This window comes from Castor canadensis, chromosome 11, assembly GCF_047511655.1.
Source record: "Castor canadensis chromosome 11, mCasCan1.hap1v2, whole genome shotgun sequence".
Lineage (NCBI taxonomy): Eukaryota > Metazoa > Chordata > Mammalia > Rodentia > Castoridae > Castor > Castor canadensis.
In genome coordinates this window covers 6,075,511-6,100,695 of record NC_133396.1, presented here as the reverse complement: position 1 = coordinate 6,100,695, position 25,185 = coordinate 6,075,511, and the positions used below count along the sequence as shown (strand labels likewise).

The 25,185-nt window shown below is 55.3% G+C and overlaps 2 protein-coding genes across 6 annotated transcripts in view; one reads left to right on the top strand and one right to left on the bottom strand.

The window, feature by feature from the left end:
• The window catches only part of Itgb4 (integrin subunit beta 4), a 31,709-nt gene extending 11,170 nt beyond the window's left edge, over positions 1-20,539 (top strand). Inside the window, exons 14-41 of one of the 5 annotated variants that reach the window (XM_020178813.2) lie at positions 786-889; positions 1,018-1,116; positions 1,262-1,391; positions 2,087-2,209; positions 2,307-2,413; positions 3,742-3,775; positions 3,909-4,100; positions 4,368-4,471; positions 4,764-4,822; positions 5,041-5,064; positions 5,944-6,092; positions 6,173-6,352; positions 6,853-7,001; positions 10,834-11,038; positions 11,727-11,884; positions 12,217-12,397; positions 12,527-12,664; positions 15,020-15,202; positions 15,289-15,420; positions 16,612-16,803; positions 17,410-17,646; positions 17,770-17,928; positions 18,360-18,509; positions 19,147-19,335; positions 19,427-19,582; positions 19,663-19,827; positions 19,910-20,020; positions 20,122-20,539. In XM_020178813.2, the coding sequence (XP_020034402.2) occupies positions 786-889; positions 1,018-1,116; positions 1,262-1,391; positions 2,087-2,209; positions 2,307-2,413; positions 3,742-3,775; positions 3,909-4,100; positions 4,368-4,471; positions 4,764-4,822; positions 5,041-5,064; positions 5,944-6,092; positions 6,173-6,352; positions 6,853-7,001; positions 10,834-11,038; positions 11,727-11,884; positions 12,217-12,397; positions 12,527-12,664; positions 15,020-15,202; positions 15,289-15,420; positions 16,612-16,803; positions 17,410-17,646; positions 17,770-17,928; positions 18,360-18,509; positions 19,147-19,335; positions 19,427-19,582; positions 19,663-19,827; positions 19,910-20,020; positions 20,122-20,264 (3,953 nt within the window). In that variant the 3' untranslated portion in view covers positions 20,265-20,539. The remainder of the gene's footprint in view (positions 1-785; positions 890-1,017; positions 1,117-1,261; positions 1,392-2,086; positions 2,210-2,306; positions 2,414-3,741; positions 3,776-3,908; positions 4,101-4,367; positions 4,472-4,763; positions 4,823-5,040; positions 5,065-5,943; positions 6,093-6,172; positions 6,353-6,852; positions 7,002-10,833; positions 11,039-11,726; positions 11,885-12,216; positions 12,398-12,526; positions 12,665-15,019; positions 15,203-15,288; positions 15,421-16,611; positions 16,804-17,409; positions 17,647-17,769; positions 17,929-18,359; positions 18,510-19,146; positions 19,336-19,426; positions 19,583-19,662; positions 19,828-19,909; positions 20,021-20,121) is intronic. The other 4 variants (XM_020178815.2, XM_020178814.2, XM_074045114.1 and 1 more) reach the window with 4 other exon arrangements.
• A 110-nt stretch (positions 20,540-20,649) lies between these two features.
• Galk1 (galactokinase 1) lies at positions 20,650-24,471 on the bottom strand. The gene is made up of 8 exons (XM_020178818.2): positions 24,268-24,471; positions 23,104-23,293; positions 22,567-22,686; positions 22,229-22,364; positions 21,917-22,098; positions 21,168-21,318; positions 20,931-21,093; positions 20,650-20,847 (listed from the first exon to the last, which is right to left on the bottom strand). The coding sequence occupies exons 1-8, from the start codon at positions 24,430-24,432 to the stop codon at positions 20,776-20,778; spliced, it is 1,179 nt and encodes a 392-aa protein (XP_020034407.2). The 5' UTR covers positions 24,433-24,471; the 3' UTR covers positions 20,650-20,775.
• Positions 24,472-25,185: the final 714 nt, after the last annotated feature.

Here is a 25,185-nt window from a genome sequence, read left to right as displayed (position 1 = left end):
TAGGAAGCAGAGCACAACTCAGACAAAGGGGGCACATGGAAGGAAGGATGCGTAGTTGCCTGGAGGAGGATGAATATTAAGCCCCACTGCCTACTGGCCACTGGAGGTCATACTCTTGCTTCTCTACTCTTTCCTTCATTCTTGGTTTTTTTCGACCATTTTTTCTCTGCAACTGTCCATCCCAGAGTGTGGTGAGAGAAATGAAAGGGAGAACCAGGCACATCTGGAGAAAGGCAGACATTTGGCACAAGTGGAAGTATAAGAGAGAAGGGAGGGAGATGCGTCTGGGTAAGGAGAACAGGTCAAAGTGCATGGGGCTTGGGCTCGAGTCCGGGGCAGGACTTTATCCTTCAGATAAAAAAAGAGTCATTGGGGTTTCCATTTCTTTTTCTAACTCTTTGTTTACCTCGCATCCAGCCACCTTGCTAAATTCACTTATGAAGTGTAAAAATGTATCTATAGATTCTTCTGGATATCTTGTAACACATTGCAGAATAACAGTTTTATTTCTTACTTTCAAGCCTGTTGCCTTGGCCAGGACCCATTAGAGATTCTTAAACAGGGGAACCACGTGATTGGATTTGTGTTTTGAGATGATCACTCTTGTTGTAGAGTAGAAGGCAGAAGGCTGGGTGGAAGGGGAGAGATGGAAGGAAGGAGATTCCAAGAAAGTGTAGAAGAGGTACCTTCCATCCCTGGCTCCAGCAGGCTTTCTGCAGCAGGTGGGCAGCCTGGATTTCAGGTGCAAATACAGCTTTCTTCTTCCTTCCTGATAATCTCTACAGATAGGGGACGCTGCTCCATGGGCCAGTGTGTGTGTGAGCCTGGTTGGACAGGTGCCAGCTGTGACTGTCCCCTCAGCAATGCCACCTGCATCGATAGCAATGGGGTAGGTCAGGGCATGGGGCAGGTAGTGTGGGCAGCAGGGGACTAGTCAAGAAAAAACCCAATGGAGGGGGAGGGGAGCAGTCAGGGATGGGGCATAGCTGGCTTACTGGTGACCTCCTCCTGTCCCAGGGCATCTGTAATGGACGTGGCTACTGCGAGTGTGGCCGCTGCCACTGCGACCAGCAGTCGCTCTACACAGACACCACCTGTGAGATCAACTACTCAGCGGTGAGGCCAGGATCACTGGTTGTGGGCACTAGACAGAATGGGAAGGAGGGGCTGAGCCTGGTGTCATCGGAGGTGACCAAGGGTATGAAGCTGGGGGAGTGGGGCCTGCCCAGCACAGTGCCTATCTGCTCCTCTCCCTCCCCAGATCCGCCTGGGCCTCTGTGAGGACCTGCGCTCCTGTGTGCAGTGCCAAGCTTGGGGCACCGGGGAGAAGAAGGGGCGCTTGTGCCAGGAGTGCAGCTTCAAGGTCAAGATGGTAGATGAGCTTAAGAAAGGTAAGGGGCAGGATCCAAAAGCTGAGGTGCTGGTAGGGGCACCCAGTAGGGCAAGGGCATCCATTCCCTCCTCTAGGCATGAGGCTAGAAATCTGAGTTGAGGTCGCACAGTCCAGAGGAGATTTCCAGACCTGGAAGGGTCCATAGGACCCAGATAGGGGACACTGAGTCCAGGAAAGGGTACAAAGTTGGGGTAAGAGGGACAAAACCCAGGCAAGTGCTTACATAGTCTAACCCAGAGTATATAGAACAGGGACAGGGACCACACAGTCTGACTACAGGACACACAGTTGAGTAGGGGTCAAGAGCCTGGGGAGGAGGCACCTGGTGTGGGCAGGGGCATGACCACAACACAGGCACACTGTGGGGCTAGAAGGTACACGGTCTCCTCACTTCCAGGTCAGATACACTGGCTGGACACCAAACTCCTGGGTGGTGCCTGGCTCAGGGAAGTAGGGGAGATAAATTTTCAGGCCCTGATGCTGCTGGGACCGGCCCTGGGCAGGGCAGCCCCCACCTTGCCCTGTCCCTGTGCAAGGAAGGGAAGGGAAGCGCTTGAGGGGACTGACCCTCTTCCCCAACGAGGTACCTCAGGCTCTGCAGTGGGCGGAGTGGGCCACACCTCGCCAGGCTCTGGGGAGCTCTAGGGGCCAGGCATGGGGTCAGGGCACACCACTGACTGTCTGTGGGTGCAGCTGAAGAGGTAGTGGAGTCCTGCTCCTTCCGGGACGAGGATGATGACTGCACCTACAGCTACACTGTGGAGGGTGACGGCAGCCCTGGGCCCAACAGCACCGTTCTGGTCCACAGGAAAAAGGGTGAGCCGGAGGGCAGGTGTGGGGAGTCCAGGGAGCGAGTGCCTGTCAGGCCACAGTTGGACATGAGCACCACCTCCCTGCTCCTGCCTTCTCCTAGACTGTCCTCCTAACTCCTTCTGGTGGCTCATCCCCCTGCTCATCTTCCTCCTGCTGCTCTTGGCACTGTTGCTGCTGCTTTGCTGGAAGTATTGTGCCTGCTGCAAGGTGAGGCCCCCAGGGTCTTCCCTGGTCCCAAACCCACCAAGTCCCATCCTTCCCATGCTTCTCCAGAAACCCAGCCAGAGACTGCAGCCTGAGTCCTGATCCCAGCTCTATGACATTGAGCAAGTTATATGATCACTCTGTGCCTCAGTTTTCTCATCCATACAATGAAGATAGTAGAAGCAACCCCAGAAAGTGGTGATGAAACTTAAATAACTTACATAAAGTTCTCAGAAAGGGCTGGCCCATCATAAACACCATATTAGCTGTGTGCTGGTGTCTCACACCTATATTCCTAGCGTCTTGGGAGACTGAGTTCTGGAGAATTACAGTTCAAGACCGAGTAATTCACAAGACCCCCATCTCCAAAATAACCAGAGCAAAATCTACGGGAAGGTGTGGCTCAAGTGGTAGAGTGCCTGCTTTGCAAGCATGAAGCCCTGAGTTCAAACCCCAATCCCACCAAAGATTTAAAAAATGAAAAAATTAAAATAAACACCATATTAAATCTTGGCTTATTTTCACTCCTTCCTGAACCTGGCTCCTGAAGGCCCCACTAACCCAGCCCTGAGCCCCATGTCCCTTCTACTTGACAGCAGTGATGACAGGGCCTTGGAATCCTCTAGCACTGAATTGTCCTTAAGCACCCTCTCTCTTCCCTCCCCCACACCCCACCGAACAGTCCCTGAGGCAGGATCCAGCTCCTGCTTCAGTTCAGTGTGGCTGGCTGTGCTATCAGGACAATATGTGTCCACATGGCCCCGTTTTCTCCTTTCCATCACCCTGTGGGGCCAATGGGGCCAGGATAGGTTCACTATCCCTTATGACAGATGGAGAAACTGAGGCTCAGATGGATAAGCGATCTATACAAGGTCCTTGTAATTATCTGAGGCAAGGGAAACTCCCATGTGCTCCTACCCCAACCTCCCTCAACCAACCATTAGTAACCCAGCAGGATTCCAGGAGTACTTGCCCTGGGGTCAGCCCCCTGCAAAGGGCCTGAGTGCCACACCTGGGAAGGCAGGACCTGCCCACCAGGAGCTAACAGCCTGGCTGGGGAGAACACACCAGAAGCAGGAAAGTGTAGAGTGTGGCTCATTGTGGAATGCTGACAGGATGCTGTTCTAAGCCCTGGTATTGTGGGATATTCATGTGTGTTACATGCAAATATGAGTACATTTTGAGACAAAGGTTTCTTCTCCTCAGGACTTCTCAGAGCCTTTGATCTAGTCATTTACATAACGAACCCACAGGGGAGCTATGGGTGAGGAGTCCCTACCTGGTCTGGGGCAGCTATCCTAGCCCTCACCCCTACCCCTCTTGTCTCCTAGGCCTGCCTGGCATTGCTCCCTTGCTGTAACCGAGGTACGGGACGTTTGTGGGGCTGGGACTGTTTTTTCTCCAAACTGGGGGCCAAGCTAGCAGCAGAGGAGGTGGAAAGCCCTAGGTCACTCGGTAGGTCCAGGGAGCGACCTGAGCTGAGGACCTTTCCCTGCAGGTCACATGGTGGGCTTTAAGGAAGACCACTACATGCTGCGCGAGAACCTCATGGCCTCAGACCACCTGGACACACCCATGCTGCGCAGCGGGAACCTCAAGGGGCGTGACATGGTCCGCTGGAAGATCACCAACAATGTGCAGAGACCTGGCTTTGCCACCCATGCTGCCAGCACCAACCCCACAGAGCTGGGTGAGGCCCTGGGCTGGGCACTGTGGCTCTTGGCAGCATCCTTGGGGACCTGTCTTCCAGACCTTGGATGGTACCATTCCTGTTTCCCCTGGTAGTTAGGTGCACGCACAGGGTCTTGCCTGCTTTTGCTCCTTCTGATGACACTGCACATCTCGGGCCTGCTTTCTGCAGCCAGGCTCCCGGTCCTAGCATGATTCCTGGAGGGCATGCTCGTCCCTGCCCACCAAGCAGGAGCTGATGAAGCCCCTCCCTCCTGCTTGCTCCTAGTGCCCTATGGGCTGTCCCTGCGCCTTGCCCGCCTCTGCACGGAGAACCTGATGAAGCCTGGCACCCGAGAGTGTGACCAGCTGCGCCAGGAGGTGGAGGAGAATGTGAGAACCTAAAGCTGCTGAGTGGGGGCTGCGGGTCTGGGTGCAGTGGCAACTGGGTGGGACAGAAGAGGTCAGCAGCCACAGAACCTAGGACTTTTCCAGGCTGGAAAAGTGAGCTCTTTGGACAAACGTCTGGCATGGGATCATTCTAGGAGGCAGAGCCTGGTCTTAGGATTGGGTCCCTCCCTCCCTCCCCTGGCATGTCCAACCCTGAGAGGCCCTCTGAAAAGAGCCTGCCTGGCTCCCCAGTCCCATCCTCACGGGATCCCCCCCGCCTCCCATTCTCTGGCAGCTGAACGAGGTATACAGACAGGTCACCGGTGCACACAAGCTCCAGCAAACAAAGTTCCGGTGAGTTCCAGGCGCCTAGGTAGTGGAGGTGGGAGGTGAGAGTAGGGGAGGAGAGGCAGCCTAACTGTACTGGGCCCAGCCAGGCCCAGGCCAGGCAGCCAGGGTCCCCAGGTTAGGTGGGAGCTGCTCATACAGTGACTGCAGGAGCTCACACCCCCAGGAAGAGCATGCTCCACCCCAGGGACAGTACGGCTCACAGTCTCCTCTTGTCCGAACAGGCAACAGCCAAACGCCGGGAAAAAGTGAGTTGAAGATGCAACTCCAGCCCATCTGCTTCCCCTCCACCTGCATCTCCATCCCGCAGGAAGGGGGCGGAGGGCCATATGTGTCTGTCATAGGCTAGCCCGTTAGTCATCCCTTCCTTTACTGGACCATCCTTTCAACAAATACTGAGAAGCACTTGCCATGCAGCAGCCCCTTAACTGGAACAGCAAAACCACCCAGGCCAGTTCCTGCCCCCACCCAGCACCAAGAGTAGCCCAGGGCCCAGCTCATCCTCTCAGGGCCAGAGACCCTCATGCTGAGTGGAAGGCAGGTCACAGCTCTTTCCTCAGTTCCTCCTGGGTCCTGGCCCTTTGGGAGAAGCACGATGATGAGGTCGCAATGCAGAGACAGAACTAGGATGACAGTGTGTGGCTGTCAGTAGGAAGGGTACTGGCCAGCACTTTTGAGTGCTTACAATGGGCCAGGCATTCCTTAAGGGCTCCATGTTCCTGATCATCTTAGCCAGCTCTCTCAGCAACCCTGTGAGGGAGGAACCACCACTATTCCCACTCTCAGATGAGGAAACAGAGGCTCAGAGAGGCTAAGTCACTTGCCCAAGGTTATCTAGCTGTCAGAAGCCAGAGCCAGGATTTGAACCCGGGCAGTCTGACTTGAGTTCCCAGGCCTCTGGCTTCTTTGCTGTCGCATCCAGTCCTCATCTCACCAGGTGGTGAGGCAGGTGGGGAAGCCCCTTTCTCAGGTGAGGACACTGAGGTTCTGCAGCAGTTTGGCTCTGCCTGGCTCTCAATACCTGTACTTCCTGCTGTCTCATGTCTTGCGCACTGCTCGGGGAGAGGACAGGAAGAGGCAGGGGCAGGTGCCAGGCTGACACCTCCCCCATCCCCGCACCCACCCAGGCAAGACCACACCATTGTGGACACAGTGCTGATGGCGCCCCGCTCGGCCAAACAGACTCTGCTAAAGCTGACAGAGAAGCAAGTGGAGCAGGGGGCCTTCCACGAGCTCAAGGTGGCTCCTGGCTACTACACTCTCACTGCAGAGCAGGGTAGGTAGGCAGCTCCCTGCACTGCTGCCTCACCCCCCACAACCTGTGTGAGCCCAAGACCCACGTGTGACCCCCCACAGATGCCCGAGGCATGGTGGAGTTCCAAGAGGGTGTGGAGCTGGTGGACGTGCGTGTGCCCCTCTTCATCCGGCCTGAGGATGACGATGAGAAGCAGCTGCTGGTGGAGGCCATCGATGTGCCTGTGGGCACTGCCACTCTTGGCCGCCGCCTGGTAAACATCACCATCATCAAGGAGCAAGGTTGGTCAGAGTGAGGGGAGCAGGAAGACAGGAGGGGTATTTGAGCACCCTGTCTCCTCTGATATCCTACTGGAAACAAGACATGGCATGTGGCCTGGGCTGGTCTTTAACCTCTGCAAGCGTTAGATTTTACATCTTTAAAAGCAAGCGGGAGCTTCTTTGAGCACCATCCTCTATGGAGAGGTGGGCTTGGGGCACTTGCTGAACCATGGATACCCATGAGATGAAGTGATTGTCCTCCTACCATCCATAGGGCCCCTGACCTCTCTGCCCTGCTGCCGGACCCTCAGCCCCTGAATCTCAGGACTCTACTTGCCTGACCCTTCTGAGATGCCCCTCCACTTTTTCTAGAATCTCTATCCTATTCCTCTGCCTTCCTTAGAGGACAGTGAGGTGACTTAACAAGCAGATTCCTGGAGTCCGGGCTGGGTCAGAGGAAGGGCAGGAGCTGAGAAGCTACTGAAGGCAGATCCCTTAACCAGAACCTGGGTTACTTGCAGCCAGCGGGGTGGTGTCCTTTGAGCAGCCTGAGTACTTGGTCAGCCACGGGGAGCAAGTGGCCCGCATTCCTGTTGTCAGGCGCATCCTGGACAATGGCAAATCCCAGGTCTCCTACCGCACTCAGGACAACACAGCCCAGGGCAATCGGGTAAGGATTTGTCATGGGTCAAGGGTTCATCTCAGGTCCAGCGTTCAACCATTGAGTCCTAGGACACAGCAGGTCAGATGCCAGAGTCCCTAGATGCTGGTGGTGCCCTCAACTGGCCTATCAAGGACAATCCACGTGCCCCTGCCACCCTTGGTAGAGGTAGCTACCTCATTCAAAGTGTCAGTGGCAGGCTGGACAAAGCCCCACTGCTGCCAGGGACTAGGCCCAAAACCTCCCTTTCTCCTGGACACAGCAGGAACCTGTCCAGGCCATTCCTGTCCACTTTTCAGTGACCCAGATCCACCAGGATGGCCAGGCCTTTCCTGGAGAAATGGACCTCCTATCTGTCTCACGTGGAGGCTTTGGGCTTCCTCAGCTGGTATTGCAGGCCCTATGTCCTTGGGCCAGCTTCCCCAACTCAGAGAAGACCATGGCTTTGGCTGGTGTCCCCTTCATTTCAGAGTCCCAGTATTGGAAACAGCCAAAACCAAGTGGTAGTGGTAGTCATGCTTGGTTTTGCTTACAGGTTTGGTTTTGTTTTGTTTTGTGGTACTGGGGTTTGATTTCAGGGCCTACACCTTGAGCTACTGTTTTTTCGAGATGGGGTCTTGTGAGCTATTTGCCCGGGTTGGCTTCGAACCATAATCCTCCTGATCTCTGCCTCCTGAGTAGCTAGGATTACAGGTGTGAGCCACCAGTGCTTGGCTGTTTTTGTTTTTAATTCTGAATTTATTACCAACATTTAAGAACAAAAATAGAGCTGGGTGGGGTGGCTCACACCCATAATCCCAGCTACCAGGAGGTGGAGGCAAGAGGATTGTGAGTTCAGGGCCAGTCCAGGAAGTTATGGAGACCCTGTCTCAAAAACAAAATGAAAGCAAAAGGACTGGAGGCATAGCTCAAGTGGTAGAGTGCTTGCCTAGCATATGCAAGACCCTAGATTCAATCCCAGTACCTAAATAAATACTAAAAATATTCATATCAAAAAGTCACTCAAAGTAATACAGTGTAGCACACTTGGCTCAGAGGCCCATTTGGCACACACAGGGGAACATGCCTGAGCAGGCCCAGGCAACTCAGCCACACCCTGGATTTCTTTACTTCACTTTATTTGGTAGGAACAATACTGATCACTACTCCAAAACTCCCAATAAAAATTCCAAAGAAGAATTTGTACATTCATAAATCCCTCTGATTATGCCACATTGTACCAGAGATTCTGGCTATCCTCTTATGCTTGCATGTTTGGCTAGCTAACTTTAAAAAATTATATTAGTTCTCACCTTTTTATTTTGAAAAACTTCAAACATATAGAAAAATGGGAAGACTATTAATATTAGTCACCAACTGTAATATTTGCTTTTCCTCTCTTTCTATACCTATGTATATAGATAGCTTACACAGATAAAGACATTCATACCTATATATCTGTGTGTAAGGGGGGACAGTTGTTTGTTTTGCCTGATGGACTATTCAAAGTTGCAGACATTGAGGCTGAAGGTGTGGCTCAAGTGATAGAGCACCTGCCTAGCAAGTGCAAAGCCCTGAATTCAAACTGAGTACTATCAAAAAAAAAAAAAAAGAAAAGAAAGTTGTAGACACCAGGACCCTAAACCCTTCTACCCTAAACCCTACATGATGAGAACATAATTGCAAAACTAAAGAAGTTTCATATCGATTCTACGAGTTCCTAATAATTAGACCCTATGCAGACCTCCCCTTGTGCCCATGTCCCTGTAACACCCTTTATAGCTTTTTCCCCCAATCTGGGAACCAGTCAAGGTTTAATGTTGCATTTTTTTGATCATGTGTCTTTAGTCTTTTTAAAATCTAGAATGGTTCCCTGGTTGTCTTTTCTAAGACTGACATTTTTGTTTGGTTGGTTTGATTTGGTTTTCTGAGATGGTGTATTGCTGTGGAGCCCAGGCTGGCCTGGAACTCAAGGTCCTGCTGTCTCAAAATAACATGCTTCTTTGAGCTGGAATTGCAAGACCTCCAGAAGCCGAACACTGGCTTCTTCTTTTTCTTTTTTTTTGTTGGGACTGGGGTTTGAACTCAGGGCTTTGCACTTACAAAGGAAGTGCTCTCCCACTTGAGCCACACCTCTAGTCCAATTTGCCCTGGAAATTTTGGAGATGGCACTGGTGGCTCATGTCTGTAATTGTAGCTACTTGGGAGGTTGAAATCAAAGAATCACTGTTTGAGGCCAGCTCAGACAAAGAGTGTGCAATACCCCATGTCCAAAAATAACCAGAGCAAAAATGGAGTGGAGGTGTGGCTCAAGTGGTAGAGCCCCTGTTTTGCAAGTGCAAAGCCCTGAGTTCAAACCCCAGACCCACCAAAAAACCAAAAACTCTTTCAATGGAGATGGGGTCTTGCAAACTGTTTGCCTGGGCTGGCTTCAAACTGTGATCCTCTGATCTCAGCCTCCCAGGTCGCTAGGATTACAGGTGTGAGCCACCAGTGCCCAGCTGACACTGGCATTTTTTTTTTTTTTTTTGGTGGTATTGGGGTTTGAACTCAGAGCCTTACGCTTGCTAGGCAGGCGCTCTACCACTTAAGCCACTCCACCAGCAACACTGGCATTTTTGAAGTGCCCACATCAGCTGTTTGCAAACAGCTCCCTATAGCCCGGCGCCAGTGGCTCAAACCTGTAATCCTAGCTATTCAGGGGGCAGATATCAGGAAGATGGCGGTTCAAAGCCAGACTTGGGCAATAGTCTGAGAACCGATCTCGAATAAACCCTTCATGAAAAAGGGCTGGTGGAGTGGCTCTGCAAGGTGTAAGGCCTGAGTTCAAACCACAGTACCACAAAAAACAAAACAAAACAAAAAAAACCTCCTTGTTTTTCTTTTTTGAAGATTAGTTCATTTACTCATTCCCAACAGGTTAGAGATTAAGGTAAACTGGAGTAGTGGGGATTTTTTTCTTGGTGGTCCTGGGGTTTGAAATCAAAAGCTTTGTGCTTGGCCCTCTACCACTTGAGCCACACCTCCAGCCCCACCCTTAGTTGTTTTTTTTTTTCTTTTATTCATATGTGCATACGATGTTTGGGTCATTTCTCCCCCCTTCCCCCGCCTTAGTTTTTTTTCTACCTTCAGGCTTCCTTTTCTGTTCTGGGTGGAGCCTAGCCTGACTAGCCACGCCTGGAATTGAAATGTTTGAATCGCCACCTCGTGGTCATGTGTGAGAAGGCCTCTTTCCTCCCCGTCGAAATTCGCACACACAGACACACACAACCCCTCTAGGAAGCGCAGGCAAGCTCCAGGACATTGAAAGAGGAAAGCTGGGGCTACAGAGTCTGGGAGGCTGAGATCCCACATTTCAGAGCCAGTGTGGAGGAAAGACAGTTCTCCTGGATGGGGACTACAAACTCAGGGCTTCCTCCCAGCCTGAGTTCAGACATCAGTGGTGTGGCTCAAGTGGGAGAGCACTTGCCTAGCAAGCACAAGACCTTGAGTTCAAACCCCAGTACTACCCAAAAAAACAACAACAAAAAAAGTGATACTGAAAGGTGCAATGTAAGTACAAACCATTTCGTGTCTACCTCAACAGTCCTTGTAACAGACTGCAGTACCATGAGGGTGTGATCATAACCCCGTGTGTTCCCCTAAATTCTTTTTTCTTTCTTTTTATGGTTTTTTTTTTTTTTTTTGAGACAGGGTCTCAAAGGACCAAGGCTGGCCTTGAACTCATGATCCACCTGCCTCAGCCTCTCAAAGTGCTGGGATTATAGGCCTGTACCACCATACCCAGCTTCCCAGAAGGCTCTAATTTCCCAGTTGCCTCATCCCCCAGCCCTCGTTTGACTCTGACCCTTTCCACTCTCAGGACTATGTCCCAATGGAGGGTGAGCTGCTGTTCCACCCTGGGGAGACCTGGAAGGAGTTACAGGTGAAGCTCCTGGAGCTGCAGGAAGTAGATTCCCTCCTGCGAGGACGCCAAATTCGCCGCTTCCATGTCCAACTCAGCAACCCCAAGTTCGGAGCCCGCCTGGGCCAGCCCCAGTCGGCCACAGTCATCATTGGAGAGCCAGGTGGGCTAAACCTGGGGCCAGCACAGGCAGGTGGAGAGAGGGGCTGGGGATCTGTCAACGGGGGCTGCCAAACTCAGCCAACAAGACATGGCGGTACCAGGTCAGGTCGGGGGTGGGGGGCTCACACCAGTTTAATGTGAACTTCACATATGCAGCAAACACTTCTATCAGAGAGGTTGAGATCATGTGGCCACAGGACCTGAATCTCCCTTCCCCCACCCCCCTTTAGATCCTAGCATTTTGACCTCGGCCTTAAGCTTTCATTCTTGGAAGGGTGAGCCAGTTAGTTCCTGTCAGTCCTTAGCCTCCAGAGTGGTGGTGGTGGTGGTGGTGGTGGTAACTGTGAGTCCAGCCTGCCAGGAAGACAGAAGAGGGAGATACTGGAGGTGAGGGGTGGAGAGTGGAGGGAAGAGCGGGGGGCTGGGAGCAGACGTTCTCTTGGCTACCAAGGGAGAAAGAGGGGCAGGAGAATTCTGTCTTCCTGTTCATTCATCCATCCAGAGAGCCCCTGGGTCTCCATTTAGGCTTTTTGTGCTGCCTCTGTGGCCCAAAGCCCAGAGAGGAGGGTGGACAGGTCTCAGTTGAACCTCTGGGTGAGGAAGCGTGGTGTGTTGAGCTGAGTCTCTGCTGCCCCCTGGTGGTGAAGGGGGTCTGAGCCTGTTGCCCCATTCCTGTCTTGACTCACTAGATGAACTGGACCGGAACCTTGTCAGTCAGGCCCTTTCATCACTGCCACCCCCTCGTGGTGACCTGGACGCTCCACAGAACCCCAATGCCAAAGCTGCTGGTTCCCGGAAAATCCATTTCAATTGGCTTCCCCCTCCTGGCAAGCCAACAGGGTACAGGGTAAGATGGGGGTAAACGGGCAATGAGGGTGGATGGTCATCCATCACTACTACTGGAGAGGTGGGCCTCCCCGAGGGAGGGGGAGTGCATGCTTGATACCAGAAGGACCCCAGTCTATGCCCAGGAAGAGGAATGGCCCATTCCTGAGCTTTTCAGGGATTTCCCCTCCTTCCTGGAATGGAGCCTCTCCGCCTGCCTCAGAGACACCCTGCTCTGCCCCAGCCCTGCTGTGTGAAGCCCCAGTGTTTCACCTGTGCACAGGGGTCAGTGGAGAGACAAGCAGCTTTAACACTTGTGGCTCCCTACTGACCAGCCCCTCGCACTCTGAACAGGTGAAGTACTGGATCCAGGGTGACTCCGAGTCTGAAGCCCACCTGCTAGACAGTAAGGTGCCCTCGGTGGAACTCACCAACCTGTACCCTTACTGTGACTACGAGATGAAGGTGTGTGCCTATGGAGCACAGGGCGAGGGGCCCTACAGCTCCCTGGTCTCCTGCCGCACCCACCAGGAAGGTGAGGCCTAGTCACATCCCTCCTTCCACCCCAGCGATCCTGCTGCCAGCATGCCCAGCCTGGCCTCCCTGTCTCCCAGAGCTTGGTTTTCCCTCTGCCACTAACAGGGCTCTTCCTGCCCCCTCCCAGTACCCAGCGAGCCAGGGCGTCTGGCCTTCAATGTGGTCTCTTCCACGGTGACCCAGCTGAGCTGGGCGGAGCCTGCTGAGACCAATGGCGAGATCACAGCGTACGAGGTCTGCTATGGCCTGGTCAACGAGGACAACCGTAAGGACTGGACCCCTCCTTCCTGGCCCCAGGGACAGCAGCTGTAGAAAGGGAGGGACAATTAACCCGAAAGAGGCTGGGACTCTGGGTCTTTCCTGGGCCCTCTGTCCCAGTCAGCAGATAAGCCTGAGGCATTGTGGGGTTTTTTGGTCAGATTTGGGCCTGGCTGCATTCCATAGATGCACCCTGAGGTCACAGGCCCAGGAGCACCTTCTGTACTGATAACCAAGGGTGGCTCATTTTTACCACATTCTCTTAGAACCAGAACACAGTTGCCACATTTAGCTTGTAAAAACACAGCATGGCCAGGCACCAGTGGCTCATGCCTGTAATCCTAGTTACTCAGGAGGCAGAAATCAGGAGGATTGAGGTTCGAAGCCAGCCTGGGCAACGAATAATTCATGAGACCCTATCTCGAAAAACCCATCACAAAAAAAAAGGGCTGGTGGATTGGCTCAAGGTGAAGGGCCTCCCTGAGTTCAAGCCCCAGTACCACAAAAAGAAAAAACACAGAATGTGAGGCAGGAGAATCACTTGAACCCCAGAGTTCAAGAACTGACCTGACAACATAGTGAGAACCCTTCTCAAAAACAAAAGTAATACAGGATGCCCTGAATTTCAGATAAACATTTTTAAAAAATATTTTATAAAATCCCTAGGACATACTACCTGGCAGAATGTTTATTTCTTCCCCATCCTGGAAGGGAAGCAAAAGTGGGCAGCCTCTACCACTGTCAAGATGAACGTCCCATCTCTAACCTGGTGTAGGACAGCAGGAATTTCTGGGTATCGGGCTTGTAGGGGAGAAGGGGCTGCCTTGGTTTTTTTGAGACAGGGTCTCAATGTGATTTTTATGTGTGTGTAGGGGGGTACTGGGGTTTTGAACTCAGGACCTACACCTTAAGCCACTCCACCAGCCCTTTTTTGGGACTGGTTTTTTCAAGATAGGGTCTTGCAAACTATTTGCCTGGGCTGGCTTTGAACTGCGATCCTCCTGATCTCTGCCTCCTGAGTAGTTAGGATTACAAGTGTGAGTTGCCAGCACCCGGCAGCAACTATGTAGCCAATGTAGCACTATGTAGCCAAGGCTGGCCTGGAACTCACTATGTAGCCCAACTGGCTTTGAACTCACAATCATCCTGCCTCAGCCTTCCCAGTGCTGGGATTACAGAAGTAATCCTCCTGATCTCTGCCTCCTGAGTAGCTAGGATTACAGACATGAGTCACCAGTGCCCAGCCCAAACAGCAGTTTTCTCAGCAGCTCCATCACAGCCTTGGCTTGCTTGCAACATTAAGGTCCATTTGTGGACCATGCTTGGGAGGGCTCCTCTGGCCTGGCCTATAACCCCAATGAAAGGTCACTGCCGATGGTTTCAGCTATGGTTCCAGTCTGCTGAGGCCTCAAATGTGTCATGGAACAGTCCCCTCCCCCACTTTGAGGGTATCTGCACTTTGGTGTGCACCCTTTTCTCTTCATCCCAGGAGCTAGCAGAGGTGAAGAGAGTAGGCCAAGACCACGCCCATCACAGCTATTGGAGACCCTTCCTCCAGGCTGCTGGGTGTCTGTCAACCTTGCTGGAGCTGCACATCAACCTTCTCAGTTGTCATTTTCCAGAATTCTCCTCTGGATGTCTTGGGAAAACAGAACTCCATTCCTTTATACCTTCTCTGGTCTCCCTGAATTTCCCAACCTATCACCTCTGGCCAGTGCCGTTAATTCACTTAGAACTCACAGAGAGCAGCTGGGCCTCTCACCCTCTGCTTTCCCAAAGCCATGCTTCTAGATGTGAATGGAGAACTGCCTTGGCCTCTGCCATCTGCTATGACATTGCCAGCCCTGAACCTCCACTTCACCCTGTCCTCCTTAGCTTCCCAAGCCTGTTCCTCCTGAGTTGCAGCCTCTTTGAGCCCACTTCTCTCCTCCTGTAGTTCCTGTGGCCACAACACCCAAGGGTGATAGTGGTGGTGGGTGAGCAGGTTGCCTGTGTCTCTGCTTCCTCAGCCCAGCTTTGGGCACTGGGTTGTCAGCCATGAGCACAGGGTGGGAGGACGTCATCCCAAGAGTACCCTTGCCTCCTGAGTGAGCCTCTTGTAGGCCACTCAGTAGAGATGACAGCAGGGCCACACTGAGTCTAGTGCTGGCTCTGCAACTCACTTAGCAATGAGTCCTTTGCCTGGTGAGACGCTCCTAAGCCAGTCATGCCCAGGTTCTAAGGGCTTGTCAGGTGACAGAATTCAGCAGTTGTGTGCTCCCAGACAGCCCCGGGAGCAGTTCAGGTCTATACAGTAGTCCCTCTAGGTCAGGGCCAGGGCTGGATCCTGGGTGACCCCTCTGAAGCACTCTCCCCATCTCAGGACCCATTGGACCCATGAAGAAGGTGCTGGTGGACAACCCCAAGAACCGAATGTTGCTCATTGAGAACCTTCGAGAATCCCAGCCATACCGCTACACAGTGAAGGCGCGCAACGGGGCAGGCTGGGGGCCTGAACGGGAGGCCATCATCAACCTAGCCACCCAGCCTAAGCGGCCCATGTCCAGTGAGTAGTGGGTGAAGAGGTGCAGGGTGAGCCAGGAGACAAGAGGCCACAGCTAGGGCCCTGGCTCACCCCCTCCCACCTTGCAGTCCCCATCATCCCAGACATCCCCATTGTGGATGCCCAGGGCGGGGAAGACTACGAAAGCTTCCTCATGTACAGTGATGACGTCCTGCGCTCCCCGGCTGGCAGCCAGAGGCCCAGCGTCTCTGATGACACTGGTGAGTGGAATCCACAAGAAGAAATTGGGTGCCCTGGGTACAGGATGGAGCTGTCCCTGGTGTCCAGAGAGAGCAAAAGGGCCAGCAATTACAGGGCATGGAGATGGAGGCTGGAAGTTCCCTCAGCCTCAAACATCCAGAGCCCCTGTAGCACTGAGTACAGAAGGGACTGTTATTGTGGGCCATATGCAGTTGTGCACACCTGTGTTTGAGAACATGCAAACACTGTCTGGGGGACAGACACACCCAGGATGGTGGTCATGTAAACGCTGGTTCATGACATGGGACTACAGCTTTGCAAACTGAAGGTTCACCAGCTGGGCTTTGGAGTTAGTACACTCAGGCCATCCCTTTCCCACATCCCCAGGAGCAGGTCCTTGTAAGAGGATGTCTGCCAGGCCCAGGACCCTTAAGCAGCCTTGGCAGGGGTGGGGGGAACCCATGAGGTAGAGACGGGCTCAGTTTGCTCCATTCCTCCCTCCTTGATTCCTGGCACACTGTGGTGTAAAAACGGCCCTTTGCTGGGACTCCTGAGTGTGCTGTTTTAGCTCTGGCTCCACCGTGGGACCCTGGATAAAAATTCACCTTCTCTGTCCCTGTTTTTTCTGTAAAATGGACCACTAATTACACAATGCTATGCGTAGGAAATCCCCCATGGTATCCTATGGTATTCTCATCCTCCCTTGTCCAGTGCCTCATGTTCCCCTCTCTCCCCCACCCCAGTGAGCACACTGCCCCTAGGGGCTGAGCTTGGGCTCTCCAACTGTTTCTGAGGGTTCCCAGTTCAGCTGCTGCTAGCACCCTGGGGGCTTCCAGAACTGTCACTGGGAGGCAGGCCGGTCTCAGTATTTACTCTGCATTGTGTAGACAGGAGACAGGCCCAGTGTAGTTCAGTAGCAACAGAAACTACATGGCGGTGACAGTGCCCAGGCCCCCAAGTCAGTGGCTGCTGCCTGATCTTTCCTCCCACTTGTGGCGGAAGCTGCGCTCGCTCAATCGGAAGGGCTCAGGCAGGCGAGTTTCCTCTGTCGCCGGGCCTCCCTATCCCTTAAGTGCAGGGTCACCCGCACCAACACCCCTGGACGTGAGAGCCGGGAGGACGGGCTCCATCGCGGTGCTGCTGGCCCCCTCTGCCCGGCCTTGCCGCCGCGAACCCCCGGCGGCGCCAACCGGCCCTTCGTTGTTCCCAAGGCGGTGGCTGGAAGTTCGAGCCCCTGCTGGGGGAGGAGCTGGACCTGCGAAGCATCACGTGGCTGCTGCCCCCGGAGCTCATCCCGCGCCTGTCGGTCAGCAGCGGGCGCTCCTCCGACGACAGCGGCACGGGGGGCGCGGCCAGGGAGGGAGGCGGCCGGGCCCGCGCAGCGACGCCCCGGCCTCCCGGAGGTGACCGCCTGCCCGGCCGCACCCCACCCCAGCCCCACCGAGGCTCGTCTGCGCCCACCGGCTGGAGGCCTGAATGGGCACTTGGGCCGCCTCGGGCCCCCAGTTTCCGGAAGCTGCCCACTAGTGTGCCCTGCTCTGCCAAGTCCTGCAATTCGGGACACAACAGCCTCCGGGGCCAAGGGACGCCATGGCAGGCGCTGGCTCTCCCCCGAGGGAGGACAGGGGCACTGGTATCCATTTCAGCGCCCACCTCGCTGGGGCATACAACTTGAGATGCCTGTTGTGTCCAAGAGGAAGACCCTACTACCCAAGGCTCTCTCCTCAGAGCCTCAGGAGATTTGAGGGCAGGTCCACGACAGGGGAGGAAGGCCCCAGCTGAGGCGGCTGTGCTCACATGGTTTGCAGAGCCAGAGAACAAGGGCTAGGGAGGCCTGTGTGGCTCTCGGATGCCTCTGGAGTCATAGGGCTTCAGCCCCTGTAATTTGAGGGAGACTGGTTTCTACTCCAAGACTCCCCAGAGGGCAGGGAGCCCACCAGGGCCACAGCCAGTCCAACAGGGCAGGAGGTCTGCTGCAGGCCACACTAACTGGTCCCTTTCTCCCTCAGAGCACTTGGTGAATGGCCGGATGGACTTTGCCTTCCCGGGCAGTGCCAACTCCCTGCACAGGATGACTGCGGCCAATGTGGCTTATGGGACCCACCTGAGCCCACACCTGCCCCACCCAATGCTGAGCACATCCTCCACCCTCACACGTGACTACCACTCTCTGACCCGCACAGAACACTCACACTCTGCCACTCTGCCCAGAGACCGCTCTACCCTCACCTCCCTCTCCTCCCAGGGTAAGCAGCCCCCACCAACTCCGCCTTGCCCACAGACCTTCCAGCTCCTGGAGACCTCAAGTGTTGGCCTGCCCACCCTCACAGGCTCCCGGTGCCTCTCACTCTTCTTTTGTCCTGCCCTAGGCCTCCCTCCCATTTGGGAAGACGGGAGGAGCAGGCTTCCGCTGTCCTGGGCCCTGGGGTCCTGGAGTCGAGCTCAGATGAAGGGGCTCCCCAACTCCAGGGGCTCCCGAGACACTATAATCCTGGCTGGGCAGCCAGCATCACCATCCTGGGGTCCAGGTAGTATAGAGGTGGCCACCTGTTTCCTGCTTCATCTACCATCCAGCCACTATCACAGCCCTATGCTCACACACTGCCTTAGCCTCATTCCATGCACAGGACTCCTGCCCACCAACAGGAGCTAACCACTGCACCACTCTCATCAGTGCTGAAGCCTAACACAGCCTCTGCCCTTTGGGGGTGTATACAATGCTGGGGCAAGGGGAGGAGCCAGGCCAGCTGCAGAAGGGGTAGGGCTAGCAGACTCATAGTTCACCTTCTCCAAGGCTGTGTGATATCCTGGGTGGCCTGGACAGTGTTGCAGGATGAGTGAGTTGCCCAGCCAGCCATGGAAAGTGTATGCCAGTCAAGCAAGCCAAGCCAGAGGATAGAACTGTGACTCTAGAGACCCCAGCCCCTGCTTCTTGGACTGACTGTGGCCTTGTTTCCAGATTTCCATATGGCTGTGGGCGTACCTGACACACCTACCCGGCTGGTGTTCTCTGCCCTGGGGCCCACATCTCTGAAAGTGAGCTGGCAGGAGCCACAGAGCGAGCGTGTGCTGCTGGGGTACAGCGTGGAGTACCAGCTGCTGAATGGGGGTGAGGTGCACCCCTACCAGGCCTAGCAGCATGCATCACAGGGGCACCCCAGTTGGACCAGGAACCTTCTCAAATTCTACATGAGTGCTCCACTCAGCCTTTCTGAGAGGGTCTCTCACCCCACACTCCCTATTCCCCTTCATGGCTTCCTTTTCTCTTTTCCTTTTATCATTTTTACATTTATTTACATGTGTATACATTGTTTGGGCCACCTCCCTCCACCCCTGCTTCTTTTCTGAAACCTCATCTACCTCTCTAGACCTCCTCTGTCATTTCCTACGCTAGGCTTAGCCTAACAAAGCCTCACAGACCTAAGGCCCTCTGCTGGCCCGAGCAGCCTTTGTGGGAACTGGGAGATGCATATCTGTGTAAACACACATGAAGCAGGGAACAGGATTTGTCCAAAACAGCAATGGGACTGCAAGCTCTACTGCTTGCTAGGCAGGATTTCTACCACTTGAGCCATTCTGCCAGCGCTCTGCTCATTTCCTGGATAGCGTGCAACCTGACCAACCAACCATTCCATAGGCAGACCTGGTGGGAAGGGAGGCCACAAGGTGTTGACGGGAGCTAAGGGAAAGGAGGTCATGGGTGGGAGTTAAGTTGCTCTGTTGTCTGCCCCCACCCCACCTCCTAGGCGAGCTGTATCGACTCAACATCCCCAACCCTGACCAAACTTCGGTGGTGGTGGAAGACCTCCTGCCCAACCACTCCTATGTGTTCCGAGTGCGGGCTCAGAGCCAGGAGGGCTGGGGCCGAGAGCGTGAGGGTGTCATTACCATTGAATCACAGGTGCACCCGCAGAGCCCACTCTGCCCCCTGCCAGGTGAGTAGTCTCCTTCCACAGCTGCTGCCACCATCCCCCACTCCCTGCCACACACACCTGCACTGACATTCTCCCTCTGCTCCTGCCCCAGGCTCTGCCTTCACGCTGAGCACCCCCAGTGCCCCCGGCCCACTGGTATTCACGGCCCTCAGCCCTGACTCACTGCAGCTGAGCTGGGAGAGACCACGCAGACCCAATGGAGATATCCTCGGTTACCTGGTGACCTGCGAGATGGCCCAAGGAGGAGGTACTGCTTGCCCCAGGGCAGGGGTGGCTATGGAGTGGTGGAAAGGGACCATGGGGGCTGAAGGTACCTTCTCTGGGCAGGACCAGCCACCACATTCCGGGTGGATGGAGACAACCTAGAGAGCCGACTGACAGTACCTGGCCTCAGTGAGAATGTGCCCTACAAGTTCAAAGTACAGGCCAGGACCACTGAGGGCTTCGGACCAGAGCGGGAGGGCGTCATTACCATTGAGTCCCAGGATGGAGGTAGGGCACCCCCACTTCCTCACCTCTCAGCATGCCATGCCTTCTCCTGGCACCATCTCAATTGGCTGTCTGCCCACTCCAGGCCCCTTCCCGCAGCTGGGCAGCCACTCAGGGCTCTTCCAGCACCCACTACAGGGCGAGTTCAGCAGCATCACCACCACCCACACCAGCACCACTGAGCCCTTCCTTGTGGGTAAGTCACCATAGGCAGGGAACTCTGGCTCCTGATAGCACAGAGACAACCCAGAGAGGGGCAGGGACCAGGCAGAACCCTTCCAACCTCTTCCCCTGCAGATGGATTGACCCTGGGGTCCCAACACCTGGAGGCAAGTGGCTCCCTCACCCGGCATGTGACCCAGGAATTTGTGAGCCGGACCCTGACTACCAGTGGAACCCTCAGCACCCAGGTGTCGGACCAACAATTCTTCCAACCCTGATCCCCCAACCTCCTTAGTGTCCTGGACCCTGGACCCCCTCCCCACCTTCTCTCCCCAGCAACTCCATCCTTGGATCCCCAGGGGCCCAGCCACCTGCACGTTGATCACAGAGCAGGGGGGCATCCTCTGGGAACCATGAAAGTGGCAGACATCCCAGAAGGCCCTTCTGGCTGCCCCCTGCCCTGGGCTCAAACCCATTTGTAACCAATGAGCTGAGACCAGTGCAACAAGGCCCCAGTGTTTGTTCTACACTCATAAAACATTTTGCTACTGTTTGGCTCTGCCCTGACCATTCTTCACAGGCTTGAGAGGCACCAGCCTAAGAGTAGAGCAGATTCTGACCATGCATCTTTCTGACCCCCGTGCATACACCCACCTCTAGAGGCAAGTGGGCCCCACAGTCAGAGGCAAAGTTTATTGAGCACCAAGATGCAGAAGGCAGGCACTGAAGGCCAAGCTGTGGGCCCTGCCACCTCAGCCCTGGGCCCATATGTGCCATCCCACTGGTGCCTCACAAGCGCAGCACTTTGGCTCCGTCGGCAGCATGAGAGAGGAAGAAGGTGGCCATGCCGCTGTACTGCTCCTGGGGGAGAGGCGGGCAGCCTAAGCCATGGGTTGACCCAGGCACCCACCTCTCTTGCCTCCCAGGCTCTGGCGCTCACCCACCTGTATGTGTTGCATGGCACAGGAAGCAGCAGAGGCCTCTAGCAGAGTCACTGTGCAGCCACCAAAACCACCACCCGTCATGCGACTGCCATAAACACCAGGCACAGATAGTGCCGCCTCGACCAGTTGGTCTAGCTCAGGGCAACTCACCTCGTAGTCATCCCTGCAGAGGATATAGAAGGGTGGGCCTGGGACCCACCTGTGCCCAGGAGGTGCAGGGTACTCCAAGGGCCTCACCTGAGCGAGTGGTGACTCTCCACCATGAGGCGGCCGAAAGCCTTGTAGTCCCCGCGGCTCAGGGCGGCCGCTGCCTGGGCCGTGCGCTGGATCTCACCCACTACATGTCGTGCCCGCTGGAAGCCCTCCTTGCTCACAAGCTCTCTGCCCGCTGGGAAGGAACAAGGCTCAGCAGCCCCACCTCACACTTCCAGTGGATGTCAGGGGTGTGGGAAAGGGACCCGGGGGACAGTGGCACTGACAGGTTAGTGGACAGCTACTTACCAAGCCCCTAACTCACTGAAGATTAGAGGGCAGGGTGGGCAGAGCCTGGTTATCTCCAGCCTGATTCTGAAGACCCCTCTCATCTTGGAGCTCCCCTCCCCATTGTCAAACAGGACACCTGTATCACCCTATCATTCAGGGTGCAGGGAGGACAGCAGGGAACAATGTGCAGGACCCCCAGCAGCTTAAGCCTCCGACTTTGAGGGCTTCAAGGTGAGTGGGATACAGTGCAGCCCTCAGGAGACCATGAAAGAATAATCTTAAGGTTTCAAGCTGTGCAGAGATACAGCTCAGTGCTTTAGCACTTGCCTAGCAAGTGCAGGCCTAGGGTAGCAACCCCAGCACTGCAAAAAAACAGGATTTCAAATACTGTTCTGGGGAAGTGAGTAGAGCATGAGGGATGGCCCTGGAGATCAGGGTAGACTGGGAGGGTCCAGCAGGGAAACCAACCATCTCCAGGACCAAACATGCCAGCGGGCTCTCACCCTCAAGTTCTTCCAGTCGCACCTCTCGAAGGCTTTCTTTGCCCAGTGCCCGGGCCACTTCTTCACACTGGCGCCGCCGTAGGGGGTACTCACTAGAGCCCAGGGAATGGCGGACATTGGAGTTAGTGATGAGCACAGCCAGCTTGGGATCTGACAGAGGTACCAGGCTTGTCTCCAGGGACCTGGGGTGGAATTGGGAGTGGGAAGATAAATGGCCAAGGATTTGCTTGCCGGGCCATGGCATGCCCCACACAGGAGTTGGTAGGGAGTGGCAGGAGATGGGGGAAGTAAGTGAGAGGGTGGGGACCTGACCTGCAGTCAATGAGCAGCGCGTGGCCTTTCTGCCCCAGCAGTGCAATGAGCTGGTCCATGATACCACAGGGCACCCCTGCGAAGCTGTGCTCTGCCTGCTGACACAGCTGGGCCCGGGTAGCTATTGCCCCTGAGTCTGCAGCACAGGGTGAAGTAGTGAAGCTACGGTCCAGGAGGAAGCCCAAAAGGGGTGGCTGCATTGGAGCAGCAGCAGTCCCAGTGGCAATCCAGGGAGATGCCCCACCCTCCCTCCCTAGGCCACAGTAGGGGAAGAAGCTCTCGCTATAGAGAGACATAAAGGAAGCTGAGTGGGTTGGAGGCTAGGGCCTAAGTGGTACCTGGGCAGAGCTGCTGGAGGAAGGTATATGTGGCTACTTCCAGAGATGCGGAGCTGGAAAGCCCACCCCCCAGGGGCACTGAGCTGACCACCACTGCACTGAATCCAGGGAGGGGGGCAGCTGCAGGGGAAAGAATGGTGATGGTAAGAGGGCTACTGGAAGGATGGACACAAGAAAGGTATGTGTCTTGGCAGGGTGGCAACTGCCCGACAACTGCTTCCAGGGCATGTGTTTCAATTGTCAGAGGCCACCATCTGTTGGGGTCCAGGGGCCCAACGACCTCCACCCTGCCACCCTGAGATTGCTGAGGCAGTCTTCTTAGTTGTCTTCCTGATTTAGGACTCCAAAGGCCAGCAAGCTGGGGCTTGAATCATATAAAGGGAAACCCAGGAAGGTTCCAGTATCAGTTTCCTCATCTGTACAATGGGATGCTCCACCCTGCAAGCCTTCTCCGTAGTGTATCTGAGAGTTGAATGGGCTTTGTGGCTGTGAGGTGGCACTCTAAGTAGCAGTATGAACTTGACCTGGGCCCCATACCTGGGTAATGCTGAATGACTCCCTTGACATAGTTGGCCCATCGAGGGGTCCCAGGCTCCAGGGACCGCTGGGCTGAGGGCAGTGGGAATTGTAGTCGCTGAGGCTCATCAGCATCCTTAGAGGTGGTGAGAAGAGACACAAGACCATCGGTTCGGGGGCTGCCTACCATCAGGGTCACAAGCTCCAGTGCCTGCCAGGAGAGACGACGAGTATGTGTAGCTTACACCAGCTTGCAGAGTAACTCAGCCACAAAGCCCATTCATCCATTAAATACACTGTGGAGCAGGCTTGCAAGGTGGAGCACTCCACTGTACATACAGATGAGAAAAATGATGCCCTGGGAGCTGCTGGAACCTGTGCTGGGTTTCCCTTTTTACAACTGGAGGAACTAGAATTCAATCCCCAAGGTTTTGCTGCCTCAGCCACTGTCAGGGACACAGAGAGAACTTGCTAACTCAAAGGGAATGAGGTGTGGCTCAAGCAAGAGCCTGAGTGCTGAGCTGGCCCTGGGGGCTTGGAGCTCTGCCCCCTGGGTCTTCAGGGGTGGAGCCAGCTGCAGCCAGAGCATAAACCTGGACTCTGCCCTGAGCAAGAGCTCCCAGCTGTGGGGCAAGGGGGAGATAGCTAGTTTGGGAAAACAGAGGCAGCAGCTGTGCAGTAACCACTCACTTCCCAAGTGGCTCAGTGGGGCTGAAAGGGCCCCAAATTGAGAGCTGGAAGGAATCACGCTGGTTAATACGCCAAGAACCAGCTGTGTGACCTTGAGCAGGTCCCTAGCCCTCTCTGGGTTCCTCTCCTCTGTAAATTGAACGGGCTGGGCCAGGAGACAGCGCTCCAAGTCTGCGGTTGCAGCCCCACAGAGGCGAAGGGTCCGGAGATTCCCCCATCCACGTGCTGCATAGGACCCCACGTTTTCCAGCGAGCACACTTCCAGGAACAGAGGGAGGAACAGCAGCCCCCAGAGGGCGGTCTGAGGGAAGAGGCGTCCGCAACCCTCTCCCTGTAGTCGCACGTAGAAAATCGCCCGTCCCACGGTCTTTTCCGTGTGTTCGAGCCCCACCCGTGGCTGCCCGCCTCGCCTTCCACCCGCCCAGCACCTCCGAGCCCCGCCCTCCTTCGCGATCGGGGTAACGGAGCTCAGGGCTGCCCCGCACAGCCCCTCACCATGGGCAGCACCAGTCCCTGGTTGTAGTCCGTATGCTCCCCGATGAGGTTGACGCGGCCGGGCGCCGACACGGCCAGCTCGGGCTCGGCCCCGAACTCCTCCCGGAAGGCCCGCCGGGCCTCGGCCAGCAGCTCCTCGATCTGGGGCGGTCTCGAAGCAGCCATAACGCTCGTCTGCAGCTCGGCGTGCCGCGGCGCGGGATGCTGGGGGCGGGGCCCGTGCGGCTGGCGCACACTCCTGCCCGGCGCCCCGCCCCCGATCCGACTGGTCACCCCCTCCATTGACCGGTTGGGTCCCGCCCCTTGTCCCGCCCCTTGCTCCGCCCCGCTGGGGTTCTGGGCGGAACTCACCTGATGATTGCGAGCGCAGATGCCCCGGGCTCCCATCCCCAGAGGGCAGCAGGAGCGGGTGACCTTGGGTGAGAGTCTGTGCCCCAGATGATATCCTTCTTTCTGGATTTTGGGGAGGACTAGTGGGCGCTCCCTGGAGTGAGTATGGCCTTGACTGGCACTTCGCCCGACTGGACTGTCTGAACTGCCCTTTCCTAGCGCCTGTTGATGTACTCCTCATCCCCGCCACCACCACCATATATACTCAGCCAGAGCAATGGAGTTGGCACCCGGCAGATCTGGTCTTCCCAAAGAAATCACGTAGGTCCCCAGGGCTAGCAGTCACCATCGCCTGATCATGGCCTTTAAAGGGTGGCCTGAAGCTGGGCACCGGTGGCTCATATCTGTAATCCTAGCTACACAGGAGGCTGAGATCGAGAGGATCACAGTTCGAGGACAGCCCGGGTTAAATAGTTTGTGACACCTCCTACCTCTTCTCCAAAATAACCAGTGAAATGATCGGGAGGCGTGACTCAAGCGGTTAGAGTGCCTATTTTGCAAGCATGAATCCCTGAGTACAAACCCCAG

What these genes read in the sequence shown, in the direction of transcription:
- Galk1 (XM_020178818.2), bottom strand. Translation starts at nt 24,432, where the DNA reads ATGGCTGCTTCGAGACCGCCCCAGATCGAGGAGCTGCTGGCCGAGGCC. An exon ending in AGTCATTCAGCATTACCCAG is followed by an intron (nt 22,687 to 23,103) that starts GTATGGGGCCCA and finishes TTTCCCCTGCAG; the next exon opens with CTGCCCCCCTCCCTGGATTC. An exon ending in CCTCCAGCAGCTCTGCCCAG is followed by an intron (nt 22,365 to 22,566) that starts GTACCACTTAGG and finishes CCTGTGCTGCAG; the next exon opens with ACTCAGGGGCAATAGCTACC.